A 20,373-nucleotide genomic window follows, 5' to 3' on the forward strand; every position below is an offset into this window, starting at 1 on the left:
ATTCGGTCGGTAAATCGAAATTTTTCGATTTTGCACAACCTTACAATTCGCATCATTATAAGATCAACTTTGATGGCTCTGTTTCGTCGCGTAATGAAGTCTTCCTTGCCGGTCTGGCAAGGCAGTTCCGAGCAGGGCTTGGGCTTGCGAGCGTTGAAATGGCGAAAACTGTTGCTGTCAGGGAAGCTGTTTTCTAGACGGGAAAAAAAATCTGATGATTGCCCACTTCATCCTCGAAGGTGAGGTGATGCATCATCTGTTGAGGGTATTACAATGAACTAACGGACAAAATAATAAGAATTGATTTCAAATCGTAATTGTAAATTATTTTTTTTTAAACTTTATTTATTCGATATAACGTGCAATAACTTTGAACAAATATTCTCTAAAACAAAATGAAATTTGTTTGTCTTAAACTCTTGCACAAAGTAAGACAAACACTCTTAAACTAAGGAGTGCTTTTTGAGAGAATTCAAAATAGTAGAAAAGTGATTTTCTGCAGTAAAACACTCTCTACTTGACCTCTATATATATGAGAGATTATTTTAAAAAATAAATGAATTTAATAAATACTTGTATGAATAGATTTAATGTATTGCATACAAATTTATGTACTTTAATTCATACATCACATAATTCTATGATTAAAGATATGAATCTATCTTTACATTCAATGATTTCCACATACATGAATATATTCATGAATGAATATACATTTATCGCAATGTATATACATCTTAGAATCATTTGATTCATAATACAATACATGTATGTACATATTAGAATCGCTAGCTATAAATTTTGAAAATATTGAACATCATCTACCGTCCAGTTACTACGTGATAAAGATGAGATGCTCTTTGTTGCATAGGCCCAATAATTGATGATTGATGATGTCCGGACGTCTTTACCAGACAAAAACTTCATTGATTTAAATTGGATTCCAAGTGTGTTTTTTACTTTTGCAAGATTGGTGGATTAGATTAGCGATGGTTTCTTTACCCAGTCATAAGCCAGACCAGGTCTTTTATCTTAATGGATCCAAGTTAACTGCCAGACGTTTGAATCCTGCTTAATTTTGTTAGATCTTTTCTCCGTCAAAGAAAATGAAATGCATGGAAAGCCTTTGTTTAAAGGTGGATTTACCTCTAATCATGTTTTATATGTTCTAAATCATTCTAGTCCGAAGCTGACCTTACAAGAGGAGCTGTCATCATAATTCATAATATCAAATTGTCTTGTCATCACTAGAATGGAACCAGTCAGAAACCAATTTGGTTGGATAGCAGAAATGACGTTTGTGAAACGTAGGAATTGCGTTAGATTGCTTTTAGCTAAACAATGCGAATAAAAACTGCTCTCACTCTAAGTTGAAAACTTGAAGCTTGTAAGAAGTTTCTTCAAGTTGAATTAAAGGCATTGCCTTGTAAGAAGTTGTACTCAATATATATATATATAATGTTTCAGGTGTACACACACACAATGAAAAGCCTTCTGTATGAGGCCCGTTTAAAAATTTGGTCAAATTTCCCACATTACTCTTATTTTTTGAAGATAAAGGATGAAATTTGGTTTTCATAAAACATAAGACCAAAATTGTCCTTTTCATAAAGTTATCCCCACGAAGATAACAAGTCAAATTATTGGAAGATGGTAGTACAACGGATTACATAATTGGCTGTCTAGTTGATTGTGACAATCTGTCTTACAATACCTTATTAAACAAAATACACTCAATTCTCGGACGGTCTGGACCTCTGGACAACATCCAGATGGGGATAACCCTAGAATCGTCGAGAGACTTGGGCCCATTTCTTTCCTTGTCCAGTGGGCCTAATTTCCGTGGACCCAAATGTCCACTTAGGTGGGGTCCAAATAACAAAATATGCGTTGATAGTAATTACTTTTATTTGTTCGTTGAAAACTACATAGATAATGTGTTCAGGGAAAAAAAAAAAAAAAAAGAAAACTTCAGAGATGTTGACCATTCTCATGTTTTTTTTTTAGGATAAGCAGGAGGATTCAAACCTGAGATCTCTCACTTACACTCTCTTCCTCCTGTACCACCCAACCCAACCAATCTCATGCTGAAAAAAGATCCGGCTTAATTATGCAAGAATTTTTTTTAGAAAAAATGGCATCCAATTGACACACATGATGTGTTACATTATTACGAAGATTCCTCACCAAATCCTACATTTTCAAAAAAATCCGACACTTAAAACCCTCTAAATCAGTACCCATCATTAGATAATCCGATATTAATTAGAACATTAGCGACCCAATAGAAAAGCATTACTATGGAAAATATTAATAATTCTAGAACTCCTCCCCTCCCACCCCCGGCGCGGGGCCGGTATTATAAGCATTTCATTGTTAAACTTTAATCTTTAGTGTAACCACATATTTTCAGCCAGCACAAACAATTGTCAAATTTATCTTATAGGATTACTGGTCCCGATTTGTCAACCACATATTTCCTTGTTTAGACAGCAATTTTCCAAAAAAAAAATTGATACGCTTTCCATGAACACATTTCTCAATTATCTTTTTAACTCACATATATCAAATCGTTATAGTAATTTTTCTACAAAAAATCTAGAAAAATGCAATCCAAACATAATTATGTCTACCTTTTCTAATTTCGTAGTTCTAGTTTGGATCGTTAGTTTCTAGAGTTTTTTATTAAAGAAAATACTATAATAATTTGATATATGCGACATAAAAAGATAATTGAAATATATGATCACAGAAAATATAATTTTTTTTTAAAAAAACCTATAATCCAAACAAGACCATAAACATTTCAAGCAAGGCAAAACTATGAGTTAAACCAGATGACTCGGTGAAATTTGCTAAAGTAGAGATTTGTTTCGTGCATTAAAACCCATGAAGTTGTTATATCGAGCTTAATCACTCTAAAACAAGAAAAAAACATTCTAGTTTAAAGTGGTGTACGGTTCAAGTGATCGTGTAGTTTTTTTTATTTTTCCACTTTATAAGGCGTCAAATCTTTGTAGTTTTGAAATTTCTCAATTTGTTTTTCATGCTGCCTTGGTTTAGTGTTCTCATGACTCGTTCGTTACCTTGGACATGCACGAGCACAGCCTTAGTCAAAGAGCAAAAGTCACCTGCCGCAATATTCTAGGAACAGTTCTGCACACGAGCTGCTTCATTCCGGGATGCGGGCCGGAGCGGTTGCTCGCTTCGAAAGGTATAACACCATTTGTACATGGTGTAACATTATTTGTACAAGGTGTAACAATAGAACAACAGCGAATAACAATAGAACAACATTTTTATGGATCCCACGTGACGTGAAAATCGAATTACAAGACGTGATCTCAGCCGCACAAATTTTTGAGACCTCATCCAGGCCGTGAACTGCCAGGCCCCTCGTCCCTTCATTCCACATTTGCAGCCATTCTAGATATTTCGCAATGTTTTCAGAATCGGACCGGACCGGCCGGTTCGACCGATTGGACCGCGAACCGGCCATGTCACCGGTCCGATCTAATGCTAAAGCCGCCTTTCCATTTCCTCAGAGCTTAATTTGCTGCTTTATCCCTCCACTGTTTAACTCTTCGTAGGACATTGGATCAGTAATCCACCATAGCATCGTGAACATTTTACACCTGTCTCTGTGTCTGTCCACATGGTCAGAACCATCCCTGTAGTTTCATATTGACTTTAAAGAGATTTACCCTTGCCAGTTGGGCTACGGCTCCGTTGTTGAATGTGTTGATTAGACAAAAAGCGGCCATGAATAGAAAGAAACCTTTGTTGCTTGCCCACGACACCTCGATCCGGAGGAGATTTAATTTAGGCACATGGAGAAGAAGTGCAAGAAGTACAGGATGAATGATGAATGTAAAATGGGATAAAGCTTCTTTCAATTGCCGACTTCTCTCATGTTTTCGACACTTGCGTAATTTGAGGTTTTCTTAACAAGGCACAACTACAGTTTACCCTTTGTCTTTTGCAATGTAGTTAACACATAAAATACTGCTCCTTCGCATTTATTCAATTGCAAATTTGGCCCTCGAAGCAAACGTTCCAAGTCCCCACCCCCCCCCCCCCCCACAAGATACTAATTTTTTTTACATATAAAGCAAGAAAAACAAATACTTCTTCTATATATATATAGACACACACGTACACACGTAAATGAGAAAATTTAGTGTGTTTGGATTGTAAATTATTTGAGATATTTTTACTGTAACACTTTTTGTGATGTGATGTATGTGAGATAAAAAGTGTATTGAAAATTGTAATTATGAGCCACTGGTCATTTGGTCCAGTGGTCATCACCATTAAAGGTGATGCTGGAGGTCAGGGGTTCAATCCATGCCTCCTACAAATTTGCCACAATTTGTGGCGGTCTTAATTGACCTTCATCGATGGAATCTGTACTCACATCGAACAAAAAAAAAAATTGTAATTGTGATGTAAATAAATAAATTTGGACAAATAATCTCTTGTCCAAACACACACTGGTGGTCTTTTTTTCAGGATGACTCTTTTGACGAGCTAGTTATACGAAAATTCGTTAAGTTAAGCTGGCTACATGGGGGCATTTGCATATATTAACAGATATTACTATGATTTTTTTTTTTTCAAAAGATATCATTGTTTACAAAGCTTTATAAATAATTTGTAACGGTAGAGAATGTTTGTGTATTTGTAAATTAAGCCACAAAGGGAAAGAGTTCAAACAGGGATACCTGTAACGGCTGTTTGTGTATTTTTTTTTTTGTAAATTAAAGCCACAAAGGGAAAGAGTCCAAATAGGGATACATACAATTTTCATTAAGCAATCGTAATCATTTCAACACCACCTCTCCGCATGACACATTAGTTTATCGATCACTTTTAGGGACAAAAGGGTCTACCAAACTTGCCTTTTATATTAACTTGAGCAGTTATTTTCCCTGATGAAATCAAGAGTTAATGGTGTATTGCCAAACCCAACAAAAAAAAAAAGAAAAAGAAAAAAGTGTTGATGATGAATTACCATGTCAACTACGAAGAAATATCCAACGATGACATCTTACCAGAAAAAAAAAAAAAAAGAAATCCAACAATGATAGATTCTGCGACGGCAATTTATCTAGTAAGCACTTAGCAAGTTAGCAGGCAATTTAGACTATAATAATATTTCATGACAGAAGGACAAATACTAAGGAGTAGTATATTAAGTTGCATAGTGGTTAAATATATATATATAAAAAAAGAAGAAAATCTCAGAGTCCGAGGGGTTTAATCTTGGAAGCATCCAGTCAAAATAGGACTTGAAAACTGTATTCAACCTCTTGAAGCAACTCAGATGGTGCCATGATGGTCTGTCTTTTCCTGTTCTAGAGAAAGGTTGCTTCCTCAAATGATAATTTCCTCCATGAAAAACACTTCTCTTTCATCTTGTCTCCGATGAAGAATCGACCACAAATTCTTCTTCCTTATCTTCTATTCGCAATTCTATCCATCCAATCAGTGTTAGCAATAGATTTTGTCTACAACAGCTTCAATTCCTCCAGTATATCCCTTTATGGCAACGCAACCATCGAATCTCATATCCTCACACTAACAAATGAAACAGTTTTCTCAATTGGTCGTGCTCTGTACCCTGCAAAGATTGTCACAAAGCAAGCGACTTCATCATATGTGCTTCCATTTTCGACATCTTTCATTTTTGCTATGGCTCCCAACAAGAAGTACCAGCCTGGTCATGGCATAGTTTTCTTGTTTGTACCAAAAACAGGTATTGAAGGCACCGACGCAGCTCAGAATTTAGGCCTGTTAAACTTGACAAATAATGGTCTTCCTGGTAACCATCTTTTTGGAGTTGAATTTGATGTGTTCAAGAATGAAGAATTCAAGGATATAAGTGACAATCATGTGGGATTAGATGTCAATTCACTTGTATCGGAAGTTGCTAATGATGCTGGCTACTGGCCTGATGATGGCCAGCCCTTCAAGCCACTGAAGATGAATGATGGCAAGACTTATCAAGTTTGGATTGATTATGCTGATTCTAGAGTTAAGGTGACCATGGCACCAACTGGGATCAAAAGGCCCAAGCAGCCTTTGTTGAATGCAACGCTTAACCTTTCACAAGTTTTTCAAGATGAAATGTATGTTGGATTCACTTCAGCGACAGGGCAGCTGGTTGAAAGTCACAAGATTTTAGCTTGGAGTTTTAGTAATACGAATTTTTCGCTGAGTGATGCATTGATCTCAAGCGGTTTGCCGTCATTTGAGCTTCCCAAAGATCCAATTTATAAAGAAAAAGTGCTCATTGCAGGTATGACTGTTGGCCTTTTTATTTTACTGCTTGTTGGATCTTTAATTTCTGTCTTTTTGATCAAAAATAGTCTGAGAAGAAAGAGAGAAAGAGAAGAAATGGAAGATTGGGAATTAGAGTATTGGCCTCATAGGATTACTTATCAAGAAATTGAAGCTGCTACAAAGAATTTTTCTGATGAAAACGTTATTGGAGTTGGAGGTAATGGGAAAGTCTACAGAGGCATAATGCCAGGAGGGGCGGCCGTAGCAGTTAAGCGAATTTCTCACCAAAATAGCGAAGGGATGAGAGAATTTATATCAGAGATTTCGAGCTTAGGAAGGCTAAAGCACAGAAATTTGGTGGGATTGAGAGGCTGGTGTAAGAAGGAGAAAGGTAGCTTCATATTGGTTTATGATTATATGGAAAATGGGAGCCTAGACAAGAGAAGTTTTGGGTGTGATGAGAGTAAAATGTTGAATTGTGAAGACAGACTTAGGATTGTAAAGGATGTGGCTTCAGCACTCTCGTACTTGCATGAGGGCTGGGAAGCTAAGGTGCTGCACAGGGATATTAAGGCCAGCAATGTTTTACTTGACAAAGACATGAATGCAAGATTAGGTGATTTTGGCTTGGCTAGACTGCATGATCATGGCCAAGTGGCTGCCACAACTATGGTTGTTGGGACGGTAGGGTACATGGCACCGGAGTTGGTCAAGAATGGCAGGGCATCGACACAAACAGATGTGTTTGGATTCGGAGTCTTGATCTTGGAAGTCATCTGTGGCAGACAACCAATAGAAGAAGGAAAGCCACCTCTTGTAGATTGGGCATGGGAGCTAATGAGACGAGGCGAGTTGCTTAATGCCATGGATGAGAGATTAAGGTTGGAAGGGAAATGCGATGAAGAGGAAGTCGAAAAAATGCTGCATTTAGGCTTGTTATGTGCGCACCCTGACCCTAGTGTCAGACCAACAATGAGACAGGTCGTGAAATTCTTTGAAGGAAAGACTGATGCAGATGAATCTGACGGTGAAGATATGGACGTACACCTTCTTCAGAGGATGAAATCAAGGGATATTTGGCCTAATTGCTCAATCAGTATTGGTTCACACCCCACATTTGACGAGATCAGAGTGGATTTGTCCTCTTCGATGTCTCTTTCTTGGTCCAAATCTATGGCAGAGGGTAGGTGAATACGCGCACACATCAATTTAAATGATGAACAAAATTTTCTCGGACGATACAATCTTTCTGAGACTGAATGTATCCCCAATTCCAGGCCTGGCTCACTTGAGAATGGACATGCCGTGGTTGAGGAAAATGAAGTGGGCAAATCAGCAGAATCATATTGTAGACTAGGATAGAAAGGCTTGTGGTTTTCAATCTGTACTCTTTCTTTATACCTTCATTTATTCTGCTTTCACAAAAGATTTTTTTTTTTTCCTTGTTCAGAGGTTTCCTTTTGTTATGACACATTTGTTAGGCTTTACAGTGTTCTTTAAGTCTAGTTGCAATGTAAATGATAGCTTGAGCTCTCTCTAGATGCAAAGAAGGATGTTTCCTCTTTAAAGATTGTCCTACGAACAAAATGATGTAGTAAAGATTTATATGAATGCCATTTTCCTCTCGGACAAGATCAAGTGACAAAATTAGGGAGCCAAAAAGGTGGAGTTTGCAGCATACCAGGCTGGAACCCAGAGACACTAGAGGGGGCCAGGTGATCAGCGTTCCCTGCCGCCGGATGCAAGGGAAAAAGAGCAGTATTTCAGAATCAGCCGCCTCGAATCATGGATATCACAATGTATAGAAACATATTATACACCAGTAGTATTAGGGTTATTATCACTTTACCCTCATAACGTTTTGTATTACTATCAATTTCCTCCTTAACGTTATCTTTTAGTCATTTTACCCCCAAAACTAACGGTCAAACTTGACGAAGTTTGTTAATTAAAATAAAAAGACATGTTTAACCCTTAAAATTATTATCACTTTACCCCCATAAAATATAGTTTTATTATCAATTTACCCATAGAGTTATTTTTTAGACAATTTATTCTATCATTAAACTAACTTAGGAAGTTAAAAAATTTTAGAAGAAAATACCCCCCTCTTTGCATGATAAAAATAATAAAAAATTTAGAGTGACTCTTCTCCTTTTTAGTATCAAGAAAAAAAAGTCAAAATATTAATTTTTTTTTCTTGGCAATCTTATTGATGTTGAAAAAAATAGAAAGATGGAGAGGGGGAAGGGGAGAGAGAGAGCTTAATTTTTTTAAAAAAATTACAAATAAGAAATAATTAAATACTTTTATTATTTTAAATTATTTCACTTTTTTGTTTACCATCAAATTCCAATCCTAATCTCAACAACCTTAAAGTAATACGATAATGTTAGACTTTTCTTTATTTTCCTTTTTTGCAAAATCTAATTTTTTGTCTCCTTCTTTCCTATCTCTTTTTCTTTTCCTAGTATTAATAAATATAAAAAAAAAGAAATTTGAGAAAACCCTTTTATTTTTATATTTTTCAATCTCTTAAAGTGAAAAAAAAGGAAGAATAACCATTCTAACTTTTTTATTTTTAATTATATATAAAAAAGGGTAAATATATTTAAAAATTTTTTGACCATACTAGTTAGATTAACAATGAGGTAAAATGCCTAGAAAATAATGTTAGGAGCTAAAGTGATTGTATCCCTATAATCTAAACGAATAAAGTGATAATAACAATGTAGTAATACTATAAAATAAAAAAGTATTTTTGTCCAAATTTCTTAACATGTTTAGTTGAATTACTTATGAGGATAAAGTGACTAAAAGATAATGTTAGGGGGTAAACTGATAGTAATGATATAGTTTAAGGGGGTAAAGTGATAATAACCCAGTATTATGCCAACCTATTTAGACTTTAGAGAGGGTTGGTAAAGATGTATTGTTTCTAATTACTCTAAAATGCTGCTAATTTCGTAGTAATGATCAAATCGAGTTCAGCTTATCACTGGTTGATTGTTTTGTTGATTTTACCCTTAGCATGGAGGGTGAAATAGCTCCATATATAACTACATTAAAAAAAAAAAAAAAAAAAAACTACGGTAACTTCTCATCTTCCCAATTTTTTGTGTTTCTCAAACCAAAGTGTTGATACTTCGGTCCGACTCTATAGTAGAGATGTAAAAAGTGTGAAACAAAATATCGGCCAGGATTGTTTTTTCTTTCCTTTCTTCATATTTTCCTTTTTCTTCAATCACCTCAGGCAATACTAATTTTTTCCTTTTAACACTTAAACATTCAAGAAAAAAAAATTTTACGAATAAATTTGCTTTTATTAATTGCACTTACTTTTTTTATGTTTTTCCGCAACTATAACATTTGTATAATCTAATTTATCCTATTCTAGAGGGAGGGGGAATCTAAAGAGGCTGTATAAGGGGCTAGCAGGTATACGGGTCTGACTAAACCAAAAGGGTGCATTGGCACTTACTTGAATTTTTTTTACTGCAAATGAGTTTTAAACCCTTGACCTACAATCCAAACAGGGATTTAATCCCTTGTTTAGTTGCACTTACTTATGTGTGCCTCAATTACTAGCGTACACATGGACGGATAATTCTTTCTTATTATGGTAACACATTTTTTGGAAAATTATGCGTATATCTTACCAAACGGATCATTATCATTTGGCAGAATTCTCCAAAGCAAATTATCTGGGTAGCCATTAAATTTTTTGAATAGTGGAGTTTTGACCACACAGCTGTTAATAGTATGTTTTTATTTACTGAACTATTAAAAAAATATATATGCTACAGTATTGTTTTTGAAAAACAACCCCAAAAACAGCTAATCCAAACGTACAATTTTGGACGGTTCCATTCGATTCTACCATTAATTCTACTAGATCTAACTACCAATAGTATGTCTAATAAATCATAGTTCAGTGGGTAAAGTTAACGGTATAATTAGACGAAATGACCCAAAATTTACACTTTTGATAGTTCAGTGGGTAAAAATATATTATTAATAGTTGAGTGGACAAATTTTAACTATTCAAAAAGTTCAGTGGTTAGCTAATTGGGTAATTTGCTCTAATTCTCCAAGAGAATATGTGAGGAAAGGCTCGCTTCTCCCCTCTCCCACCCCATGATTCCCCTAAAATGTTGTATAAATGTTTCACATACTTATATAGAAATTAGGTTTTAGATCCCAAGAGTTTAGAAGTCCCTTTTTGTCCCCCTAAAATACTAAAAGTCTCTACTTATAACTTGGTGAATATTATACTTCGCCTCCCAAATTTTTTGCAAATACATAAGAGCCCTTAGGTATATATCTCATAAATCGCCCTCCCAACAAACTCTAACATCTATTTCCGTCAGTGTGAGGCAACTCAGACGCAATTAATTCTTGTTTTTATTTATTTAAGCATGTAATGTGATAGGCTAGACATATGCATTTTTTGCAACAATAACCCTCTGGTTCTTTGTTTCTGAAAAAAGAAAGATTTTTTCTAAGCAATGTACTAAAAATACATATGTAATTCGCATATATGTAATTCTTTTATTCAATTTTATTTGTTCAAAATATTAAACTTAAACCCAGGAGCTTGTCAAACAAACCCCAAAGGAAATGTATATTGCACAGGATTCTAACAACTCAGTCACAACGGATTTCCAGTTTGGAAACTTCATTCAGGTAAAACTTCTACGGGCCTGGTGAATATTTTGACTGTACCACCCACATCTGGTTTACAATTCGTGGCCTACCATTAATGGGCTTTTGTGTTTCAAGAATGGTATAATATTTGTGACTGCAATTCCTTTCTAAACCAAAAATATTGTGATGTGATACCAGACCAAAATTTAGATATACTCAGTAGAGCAAACGATCAAAAGGCGCAATAAGATTGATTTTCTCGAAGGCCCGAAGGCATCTCGCTATTTTGTACACACACACGAAAATTGAAGGCCAAGTAGAAGTGGAACAGATGATCTATATGACTTCAACTGCTGTAAGATGTAAACCGGGCATGCTCTCCAACAAATCTACTGTAAGCATGGAAGCCCTCGGCCGAGCTGGTCGGCTAGAGCATGCTGTTGATAAGGGTGCAGAAGATGTTGTACGTTCACAAGTTTTCAGCCATTTAGCTTGCATGTATTTGTGTTTTCTCCATGGCCCCAAGTGCATTTTCTTGTCCTTCATGAACCTTTTAGCTGCCGAGCACAAAATCTTGATTAAAGATAACAATCTTTCAATTTTACCTACAAATACGTCGGGAAGCCTCTTGATAAGCTGGTTATATTCTTCACTTGCTCTTGCCATCTCAAATTCGGCTCGAAAACTCAATTCTATGATCACCCTCGCTCCTTTTTTGGAATTTGAGTTGTCTATTACATCCAGAAAGGTAAGTTCACCTGCAAAACAACGTAAGTGCTGCAATTGAGAAGCCTATTAAGATTCGGTTGGAATTGAATAACAAGCAGAAATATTCTTTATTTCTTCGAGTTCCTAAGCATCATCGTCTTCACTTAGGAGGAGAGTAATTAACTGGACCACTGAGTTGTCTTTTCATTTGTTGTTGTTGTTTTATATAAAGAAGAAGGCGATCGATATTTTGTTCATAACCAAATAATGAAATTTGTCACTTATTGTTGCACATTTAGACAGGGTAGGACAAAAAAGTTATGGAGAAAGAAGAAGTCCACGGAGCTTTTAACCAGCTAACAGAACATGACCCTCAAGAAAAAGTGAACCATCTACAGGTGCATGGCTACTGTTGCAAACACGTTTCAGATTGGAGCTAAATATCTCTGCATCACAGGCTATAGATATAGATGGAGCTCATTTATGGACAAAAATTTATTAATAGTTTAACAGCTGAAGAGTTGTTGTAGATCTTGATAGGAGTGGTCCCTAATATAAAATTATACAAAATATAAACAACTAATCTGACAATAAAGTAGTAATTACTAAAGCAGATATAGGAATTTTGAATTACCTGATGGAATATCTGGTGAGCTCCTCCACTTAGACTTGCAAATTGCACTATTGAAACCTGCACTTTGAAGACGTCTGCAGACCTCTTTCATTAGACAATGTCCACAGGTTTATGCCGCCGCGCACTAGATCCATTTCTAGAGGTTTGTTTTGGGGTTTTTTTTTTCAACTTGCATGTCGGATTGTTAAGAAATGGCCTGGCTAATTTTCACTTTCGCTAATAGTAGCAAAACTCTTACTTCCTGATCCTGTTACCACTGTTTGGTCCGAGTGTGGAGAGAACGACTTGCAGTTTTGTATCACCAATTACTTCAAGGTATTCTATAACCAGTCTCTTTTTTGGATCCCATATATAATATAAGAGTTAACTATTTTGTGTGTCCTGAGTCGGGATTGGCTGTCCTAGTTGTTCTTTGCTATTATTTGGACGTGATTCACCTGTGTTAATACTCCTATTGCTATGTATGCAATAAGAGAATCCATAGATAAATTACTTGCATTGGGGCTATACAGTAATTTATCTATAGCCCCAATGGAAGTAAACAATAATTTATGTTCTGTGCGTTGAGCTGAGGAAGAACGGGACAAGTTTTTGAGTTGACGAGGACGCGAGGACGGGCAAAGTTTTTGAGTTTTTTTGGCCAAAATGACGCAGTTTCATAAATTGGTTGAGACAAAGTTCAAAAATTTTTTACAAGATTTTTTGGGGTTCCTATAGTAAAAGTTGTTAAAAAACTAGTAGCAAACAAACTTGCTAAAAAACCTACGTTCCAAACAGGCCCTTTGTTCATAACCAAATAATGAAATTTGTCACTTATTGTTGCACATTTAGACAAGGTAGGACAAAAAAGTTATGAAGAGAGAAGAAGTCTATGGAGCTTTTAATCAGCTAACAAACCATGATGTTAAGTGGTTTTTTATATTAGCTTTTGGTGAAAATTATCACCTATTAAATTCAAAATCTTTATGGTAATTATTAAAAAATAAATTAGTAGCAGAATTATGGAAGCATACCTGAATTTATGTTGACGAACAGGCATTTGAATTTTTAGAGATTTTAGGGTGATTTTAGGGAAGCATACTTGAATTTTAGGGTGATTTTCTAGATCAACACGTATTCGTTAATCTTTTAAGAGATACCTTTTGTTTCTCTCTAGTATCTGATATCAAGGAAGAACTATTATGTGATATTAGAAAATACGGCAATAGGAAAACGTGTGATTTGAGGACCATAATTCTATCTATAAATAACTTTCCTGTTATCTTTTGGATTCCTATTTCAAACCATTATAGAAATAGAAATTATTTTTAAATTTCTACACATTAAAAGACCATATTCTATTAAATATATTAATTTTCAAATTATAATTAATCATTTTAATTGGATTTAATTTTATTTGACAGTTTGTAACATATAATTATTCACATCTATATCCAACGTTGGATTAAGAATCAAACAATTTTTTTACTTGGACTATATGTGTAACCTTGTAATTATATATTTAAAATTAACAGCATGAGATCAACTTTACTATTATAACCAAAATGTATCTACATTCAATTCGATCTATTAATTACACCAATATTAGATCAAAGCGGTTTTTGTTCTAATTTTGTAATTCGACCGATCAATAGTCACATATATTGATACAATTGAATTACATGAATTATGATATGAATGTGTACTACTAAAATTTCATGTAATGTGATCATAACATGTTTATTTTCAATTGGTTCATCTCAAACTTTCATAAAATCAAATCATATCAAAATCAGAGTATAAATAAATTTAAACTTTATTTATGTATAAAAATATCCATAAATATTAATAATTAAAAAATACAATATCGTAAGAGTATTTAAAATAATAAACTCTCACTAAAACTAAATATCATTTAATAACATGACATCTATACGAGCAGTATGCTCATGATATATTTTAGGTGACAATCTCTTAATAAACAAATTCGCAACTATAGGGTTTGTCCAGATATACTCTATCGATAACTGTCCACTCTATACTCTTTTTTTAACAGTCAAGAACTTAATATCTATATGATTAGATTTTGTCGAGTCTCTATTGTTATTGGAATATAGAATTGCTGAATTATTGTCATAAAATAATTTTCGTGGTATTTCGATACTATTCACTATACGTAATTTTGTGACAAACTTTTACAACCAAATTCTATGATTGATTGCCTCATAACAAGTTATAAATTCTATAACCATAATAGAATAGGTTATAAGAGACTGTTTAACACTTTTTCAAGATATGACACCTCCTGTTAGCAAGTAAATATAGGTTGATGTTGATTTCATACTATCTTACCATCCAACATAATCGAAATCAGTATACTCAACGACCTTGAACTTATCTGACCTCCAATATGTGAGCATGTAATTTTTTATTTTTTGTAAATCTCGCAAGACTCGTTTGATTGGCTTTTAATGATCTAATTCAAAATTATTTAAATATCTATCCAAAATTTCAATAATATACGTAATATTCGGATGCGTACATATCTGAACATACATTCGACTCCATACTGCTGATGCATAAGGAATCTTTTACATTTTTTTCTTCAAAAGCATTCTTTATACGTTGGTTGAGATTAAACTTGTCTCCTTTAATCACAAGAGTGTCACCTGATTTATAATTTTGTATACTATATTTTTTAAAAATCTTTTTGATATAACTCTTTTGTGATAGTTTCAAAACATTTCGAGAGCGATCTCGATGTATATGTATGCTTAACACAAAACATGCATTATCAAAATCTTTCATCTCAAAATTCTTAATTAGAAATATCTTGATTTCATGTAATAGACCTATATCGTTGTTGACAAGCAAAATGTCATCAACATATAATATCAGAAAAATATATTTGCTCTCATAAAACTTATAGTATATACAATTATCAACTAAATTTATTTCAAAATCAAATGAAATCATTATTTGATGAAATTTAAAATATTATTGTTGATATACTTGTTTGAATCCATAGATGAATTTTTAAAATTTGTAAATTATGGGTTCGTTTGAATAGGAGTTTATTTGGATGATTTATTTGAGATAATTACTGTAACACATTTTATGATGTGATGTACGTGAAATAAAAAAGTGATTAAAAAGATAAAAAATATGATTAAAATTTGTAAAGCAAATTATTTTATCTCAAATCTCAATCCAAACATACTCCATATTTTTTGAATCTCCCGATACAAAATTTTTTAACTGCACCATATAGATCATCTCATCAATGTTACCATTGAAAATCGCTATTTTTACATCTATTTGATGTAATTCAAGATTAAAATGCTTTACTAATGCCATGATAATTTTAAAAAAATCTTTCGAAAAGGGAAGAGATAAAATTTCTTTATAGTGTAAAATTCTTATCAACAAAATGAGATTTGTAACTTTTCACATTACTTTTCGAATCTCTCTTGATTTTAAATATTTATTTACAATCAATGAATTTCACTCCTTCTGACAATGAGACAAGATCCTAAATATCATTGTCTTTTATAAATTTAATCTCTTCATTCATGGCATCAATCCACTTCTAAAAATTTAAATTTTTCATAATTTGACAAAAGTTGATTGAATAATTTTTCATCAATTCAGTGTTATCTTCATATTTTTGAAGAAAAATAATGCAATCATCTGATACTGGACTTCTCTTTTCTCTAGTAAATTTTTTTAATGGCACTGATTCTTGAAGAGATAGAATTTGTTATTCTATAACAGTTTATTTTTCGATATTATCTTGATTTGTTATATCACAATCAAGATCAGGAATAAGATTTTGAACAAGATCAATGAAACTTGTGGAAATATTAACATATTTCTCTTAAAAATAAGGTCTCTTACTGTATCTTCTCTCCCAAATTTGACATCTTTAAAGATTCGAACATTTTGCGTTTTGAAAATCAATTTAGTGGTGAGATCATAAAATTTGTAACCCCCGAATCTCTCAGAATATTCAATAAAATAACAATTAACGGTTTTTAAGTCCAATTTATTTTCATTTGACCTATAAGGTTTTGCTTCAATTGGATATTTTCAAATATGTAAATGCTTCAAATTGTGTTTTTTTCCTGTCTAAAACTTATAAGAAATTTTTATAATTACTTTAGTTGAAACTTTGTTAAGAATATATGTTGCAGTCCAAAGTGCTTCTCCTCAAAATAATTCTGGTAAGGTAGAATAACATATCACACTCCTTACCGCATCTTTAAGTGTTCTATTTCGTGTTTCAACTGCATCATTCATAGTGGGTGAATTCGGCATAATGTACTGTGAGACGATATCACATTTCTCTAGATATTTAGCAAATGATCTTGGACATTGTTCACTTGAACCGCCATATTTGTCATAATATTCATAACCATGGTCAGATCTAACGTTTTTAACTTTTTTGTTGAGTTGATTCTCAACTTCAATTTTAAAAATTTTGAACACGTCCAACAACTGTGATTTTTCAGAAATGAGAGATATGTAGTCATATCTTGAAAAATTCTCTATGAACGTTATAAAATATTGTTGACCATTTCAAACAGATGTTATGTATAAGATTTAAGACGTCTAATAATCTATTGGTTTCAAATCTCTTTTTATTAGTTTGTTTTTTCTTTATACAGCTAATAAAATCATCAAAATTTGTAAAATTCAAACAGTCGAGAATTTCATTTGACACGAGTCTTTCTATTCTCCATTTGGAAATATGATCTAATCTCTTATGCTATAATGCAGTCGAATTTTCATTGATTAATTTTCTCTTTACTCTTCTAGTACATAAATGCAAGGATTCATTAAATGAGATAATTGTATCAATTAAATATAGATTATCGTAGTGTATTAAATAATCAGAACCAACTAATTTTGAATCATGAAACAATTAAAATTTTTTATTTTTAAATGCACAAAAATAACCAAATTTGTTTAAAATAGAAAAAAAAATCAAATTTCGTCGAAAAGACGGTATAATAAATGTTTGATTAAGATTCAAATAAACTTTGATTTTTAACAATAATTTAAAAACTTCTGTTATCTCAATTTGAACTGTTTTACCATCACCTAAATAGATATTTTTCATTACCATTAGATTTTCGACAATTCAGACAACCTTACATAGATACACTGATGTGAGTTGTTGCACCAAAATCTAATCACCATATGTGTCTCGATACCGAAGTTAAATTAATTTCAGAATAAACCAAATTAAGAAACATATCTTTCTTAGCACACTAAGCGTGATAGTTAGTACAATATTTCTTTTTATACCCTTCAATTTCACAGAAGAAACAACTATTCTTTTTCGGATTGACGGATTTCTTTTGTTGTTTCATTTGAAGGGCCGCACCTGCAGTTTCTTTATTTTATTTTTTTATGATCCTTACCTTTATTATTAATGGATGAAATCAAGTGAGTACTCTCTGTCTAATCTTATGTCAACATTTTCTCTTCCTCTACACAGTAAGATGAATTTATTTAGAGGCCAAATCTCCTTTTGATAGTTGTATCTCACCTTAAATTGGTTAAACTGGGTAGGAAGGGATATTAAAATCAAATTCATTAGTAACTCTTCAAAAGTACTAATTTAAGTGCATTTAATTTCGAAATCAGATGAGACATCTTGTTTACAATTCGCAGCGTACCATTAATGGGCTTTGTCTTTCAAGAATGGTATAATATTTGTGACTGCAATTCCTTTCTAAACCAAAAATATTATCAGACCAAAATATAGATACACTCGGTAGAGCAAACGATCAAAAAGCACAATAAGATTTTCTCGGAAGGCCCGAAGGCATCTCGCTATTTTGTACACACACACGAAAATTGAAGGCCAAGTAGAAGTGGAACAGATGATCTATATGACTTCAACTGCTGTAAGATGTAAACCGGGCATGCTCTCCAACAAATCTACTGTAAGCATGGAAGCCCTCGGCCGAGCTGGTCGGCTAGAGCATACTGTTGATAAGGGTGCAGAAGATGTTGTACGTTCACAAGTTTTCAGCCATTTAGCTTGCATGTATTTGTGTTTTCTCCATGGCCCCAAGTGCATTTTCTTGTCCTTCATGCACCTTTTAGCTGCCGAGCACAAAATCTTGATTAAAGACAACAATCTTTCAATTTTACCTACAAATACGTCGGGAAGCCTCTTGATAAGCTGGTTATATTCTTCACTTGCTCTTGCCATCTCAAATTCGGCTCGAAAACTCAATTCTATGATCACCCTCGCTCCTTTTTTGGAATTTGAGTTGTCTATTACATCCAGAAAGGTATGTTCACCTGCAAAACAGCGTAAGTGCTGCAATTGAGAAGCCTATTAAGATTCGGTTGGAATTGAATAACAAGCAGAAATATTCTTTATTTCTTCGAGTTCCTAAGCATCATCTTCTTCACTTAGGAGGAGAGTAATTAACTGGACCACTGAGTTGTCTTTTCATTTGTTGTTGTTGTTTTATATAAAGAAGAAGGCGATCGATATTTTGTTCATAACCAAATAATGAAATTTGTCACTTATTGTTGCACATTTAGACAGGGTAGGACAAAAAAGTTATGGAGAAAGAAGAAGTCCACGGAGCTTTTAACCAGCTAACAGAACATGACCCTCAAGAAAAAGTGAACCATCTACAGGTGCATGGCTACTGTTGCAAACACGTTTCAGATTGGAGCTAAATATCTCTGCATCACAGGCTATAGATATAGATGGAGCTCATTTATGGACAAAAATTTATTAATAGTTTAACAGCTGAAGAGTTGTTGTAGATCTTGATAGGAGTGGTCCCTAATATAAAATTATACAAAATATAAACAACTAATCTGACAATAAATTAGTAATTACTAAAGCAGATATAGGAATTTTGAATTACCTGATGGAATATCTGGTGAGCTCCTCCACTTGGACTTGCAAATTGCACTATTGAAACCTGCACTTTGAAGGCGTCTGCAGACCTCTTTCATCAGACAATTTTTGCAACCGTCAGCATTAGTTGCTCTTCCGCAATTACAGATCAGATTCCCCGACTGTTGTACTTCTTTTACTGCTTCTTTTGTGATAGTTCTGATTTTTGATTCTATAGAACTTGTTCTGCATAATGTACCCTGAACCAAAAACACTTCACAAATGTTAATACCAATTATAGTTCCTACTGAGAGATCAAAGGATATTCGAGACAACATTTCAGAACATCAGAATATCAAAAGAGGACTTGTTAAATGAAAATGGGAAGTAAATTCATGCAATATTGTAAGGCTTGAACATGAATTTTCCGTTTCCACGGTCTTCATTTGATAATTGATATTGCCGCCATCATTCACAAGCTTGTTTCACTTTTGAAGTACTATTTCTCATTCTTCTTTAAGTATACTTAAAATTCTATGAAAATGTGCTGAATTTCGAGAATCAACAATGGAATTCAGGACCATGCATGGCAGTATTGTGGACTTGAGGGCCGTTGATGAATCAAAAGAAGAATAATACCTGTAATTCTCAAAGAAAAACAGACAGAGAAGGGAATCTTACTTGCAACAGCTGATTTTGTGATTCCCAAAAACTTTTATCTCGATCATTCGCTGGAACGTCTTTCTCTTCGTTATTATCGTCGTCCTGGATTTCATTTTCACCATTGTCGCTAAAGCTGCCAACCAACGACCCTTCACTTTCTTCATCAAGAAATCTGAAAACTGTATCCGGTATATGGATCGCGGGGTCACCGGAATACTCAATTTCCCGATTATCCCACGTCAAAATCCGGTGATTCATGGAAATTCTAGCCATTGCTGCAGCCGTTCGATTGTGCTGTCACAATTTTTCTATTATTTTGGGTTGCCTTTCCAAATCTTTGGAAATGGGTATATATACAAAAGCCAGACGGTATGTGGGACCCCGTTATCCGCTGTGGCACGATCAAACCCTACGAACATGTTTGCCCTGAACTGCATCTAGGTGGCGCCGTATTATTGGTTAAGCTCCATCAAGTAAAGTCAAGTTCGGCGGACCAGACAGCCAGGATCCACGTCAGGAGTTGGTCAATTATTTGATCAACTCAACTCTTGAAGCTTGTGGATATACTCGAATATTCGGGAAA

The 20,373-nt window shown here is 33.8% G+C and overlaps 2 protein-coding genes across 3 annotated transcripts; one reads left to right on the plus strand and one right to left on the minus strand.

Annotated features, from left to right (window-relative positions):
• Positions 1 to 5,327: 5,327 nt before the first annotated feature.
• LOC113764156 (L-type lectin-domain containing receptor kinase VII.1) lies at positions 5,328 to 7,910 on the plus strand. The gene has a single exon (XM_027308228.1). The coding sequence runs from the start codon at positions 5,428 to 5,430 to the stop codon at positions 7,474 to 7,476; it is 2,049 nt and encodes a 682-aa protein (XP_027164029.1). The 5' UTR covers positions 5,328 to 5,427; the 3' UTR covers positions 7,477 to 7,910.
• Positions 7,911 to 17,858: 9,948 nt separating this feature from the next.
• On the minus strand, positions 17,859 to 20,093 carry LOC113764060. 2 transcript variants are annotated; one of them, XM_027308097.1, is made up of 3 exons: positions 19,809 to 20,093; positions 19,156 to 19,387; positions 17,859 to 18,571 (listed from the first exon to the last, which is right to left on the minus strand). In XM_027308097.1, the coding sequence occupies exons 1-3, from the start codon at positions 20,061 to 20,063 to the stop codon at positions 18,150 to 18,152; spliced, it is 909 nt and encodes a 302-aa protein (XP_027163898.1). In that variant the 5' UTR covers positions 20,064 to 20,093; the 3' UTR covers positions 17,859 to 18,149. The 2 variants fall into 2 exon arrangements, with proteins under 2 accessions (XP_027163898.1, XP_027163899.1); XM_027308098.1 differs by having other exon boundaries at positions 18,479 to 18,590.
• Positions 20,094 to 20,373: the final 280 nt, after the last annotated feature.

This window comes from Coffea eugenioides, chromosome 2 (genome assembly GCF_003713205.1).
Source record: "Coffea eugenioides isolate CCC68of chromosome 2, Ceug_1.0, whole genome shotgun sequence".
In the NCBI taxonomy this organism is placed as follows: Eukaryota; Viridiplantae; Streptophyta; class Magnoliopsida; order Gentianales; family Rubiaceae; genus Coffea; species Coffea eugenioides.

Bases quoted from the DNA above. Each gene is read 5' to 3' on its own strand.
- LOC113764156 (XM_027308228.1), top strand. From the start codon at position 5,428: ATGAAGAATCGACCACAAATTCTTCTTCCTTATCTTCTATTCGCAATT.
- LOC113764060 (XM_027308097.1), bottom strand. From the start codon at position 20,063: ATGGCTAGAATTTCCATGAATCACCGGATTTTGACGTGGGATAATCGG. The intron at 19,388-19,808 runs GTAAGATTCCCT...TTTTTGGTTCAG, and splicing joins CACAAAATCAGCTGTTGCAA to GGTACATTATGCAGAACAAG. The intron at 18,572-19,155 runs GTAATTCAAAAT...GCTGTTTTGCAG, and splicing joins CTCACCAGATATTCCATCAG to GTGAACATACCTTTCTGGAT.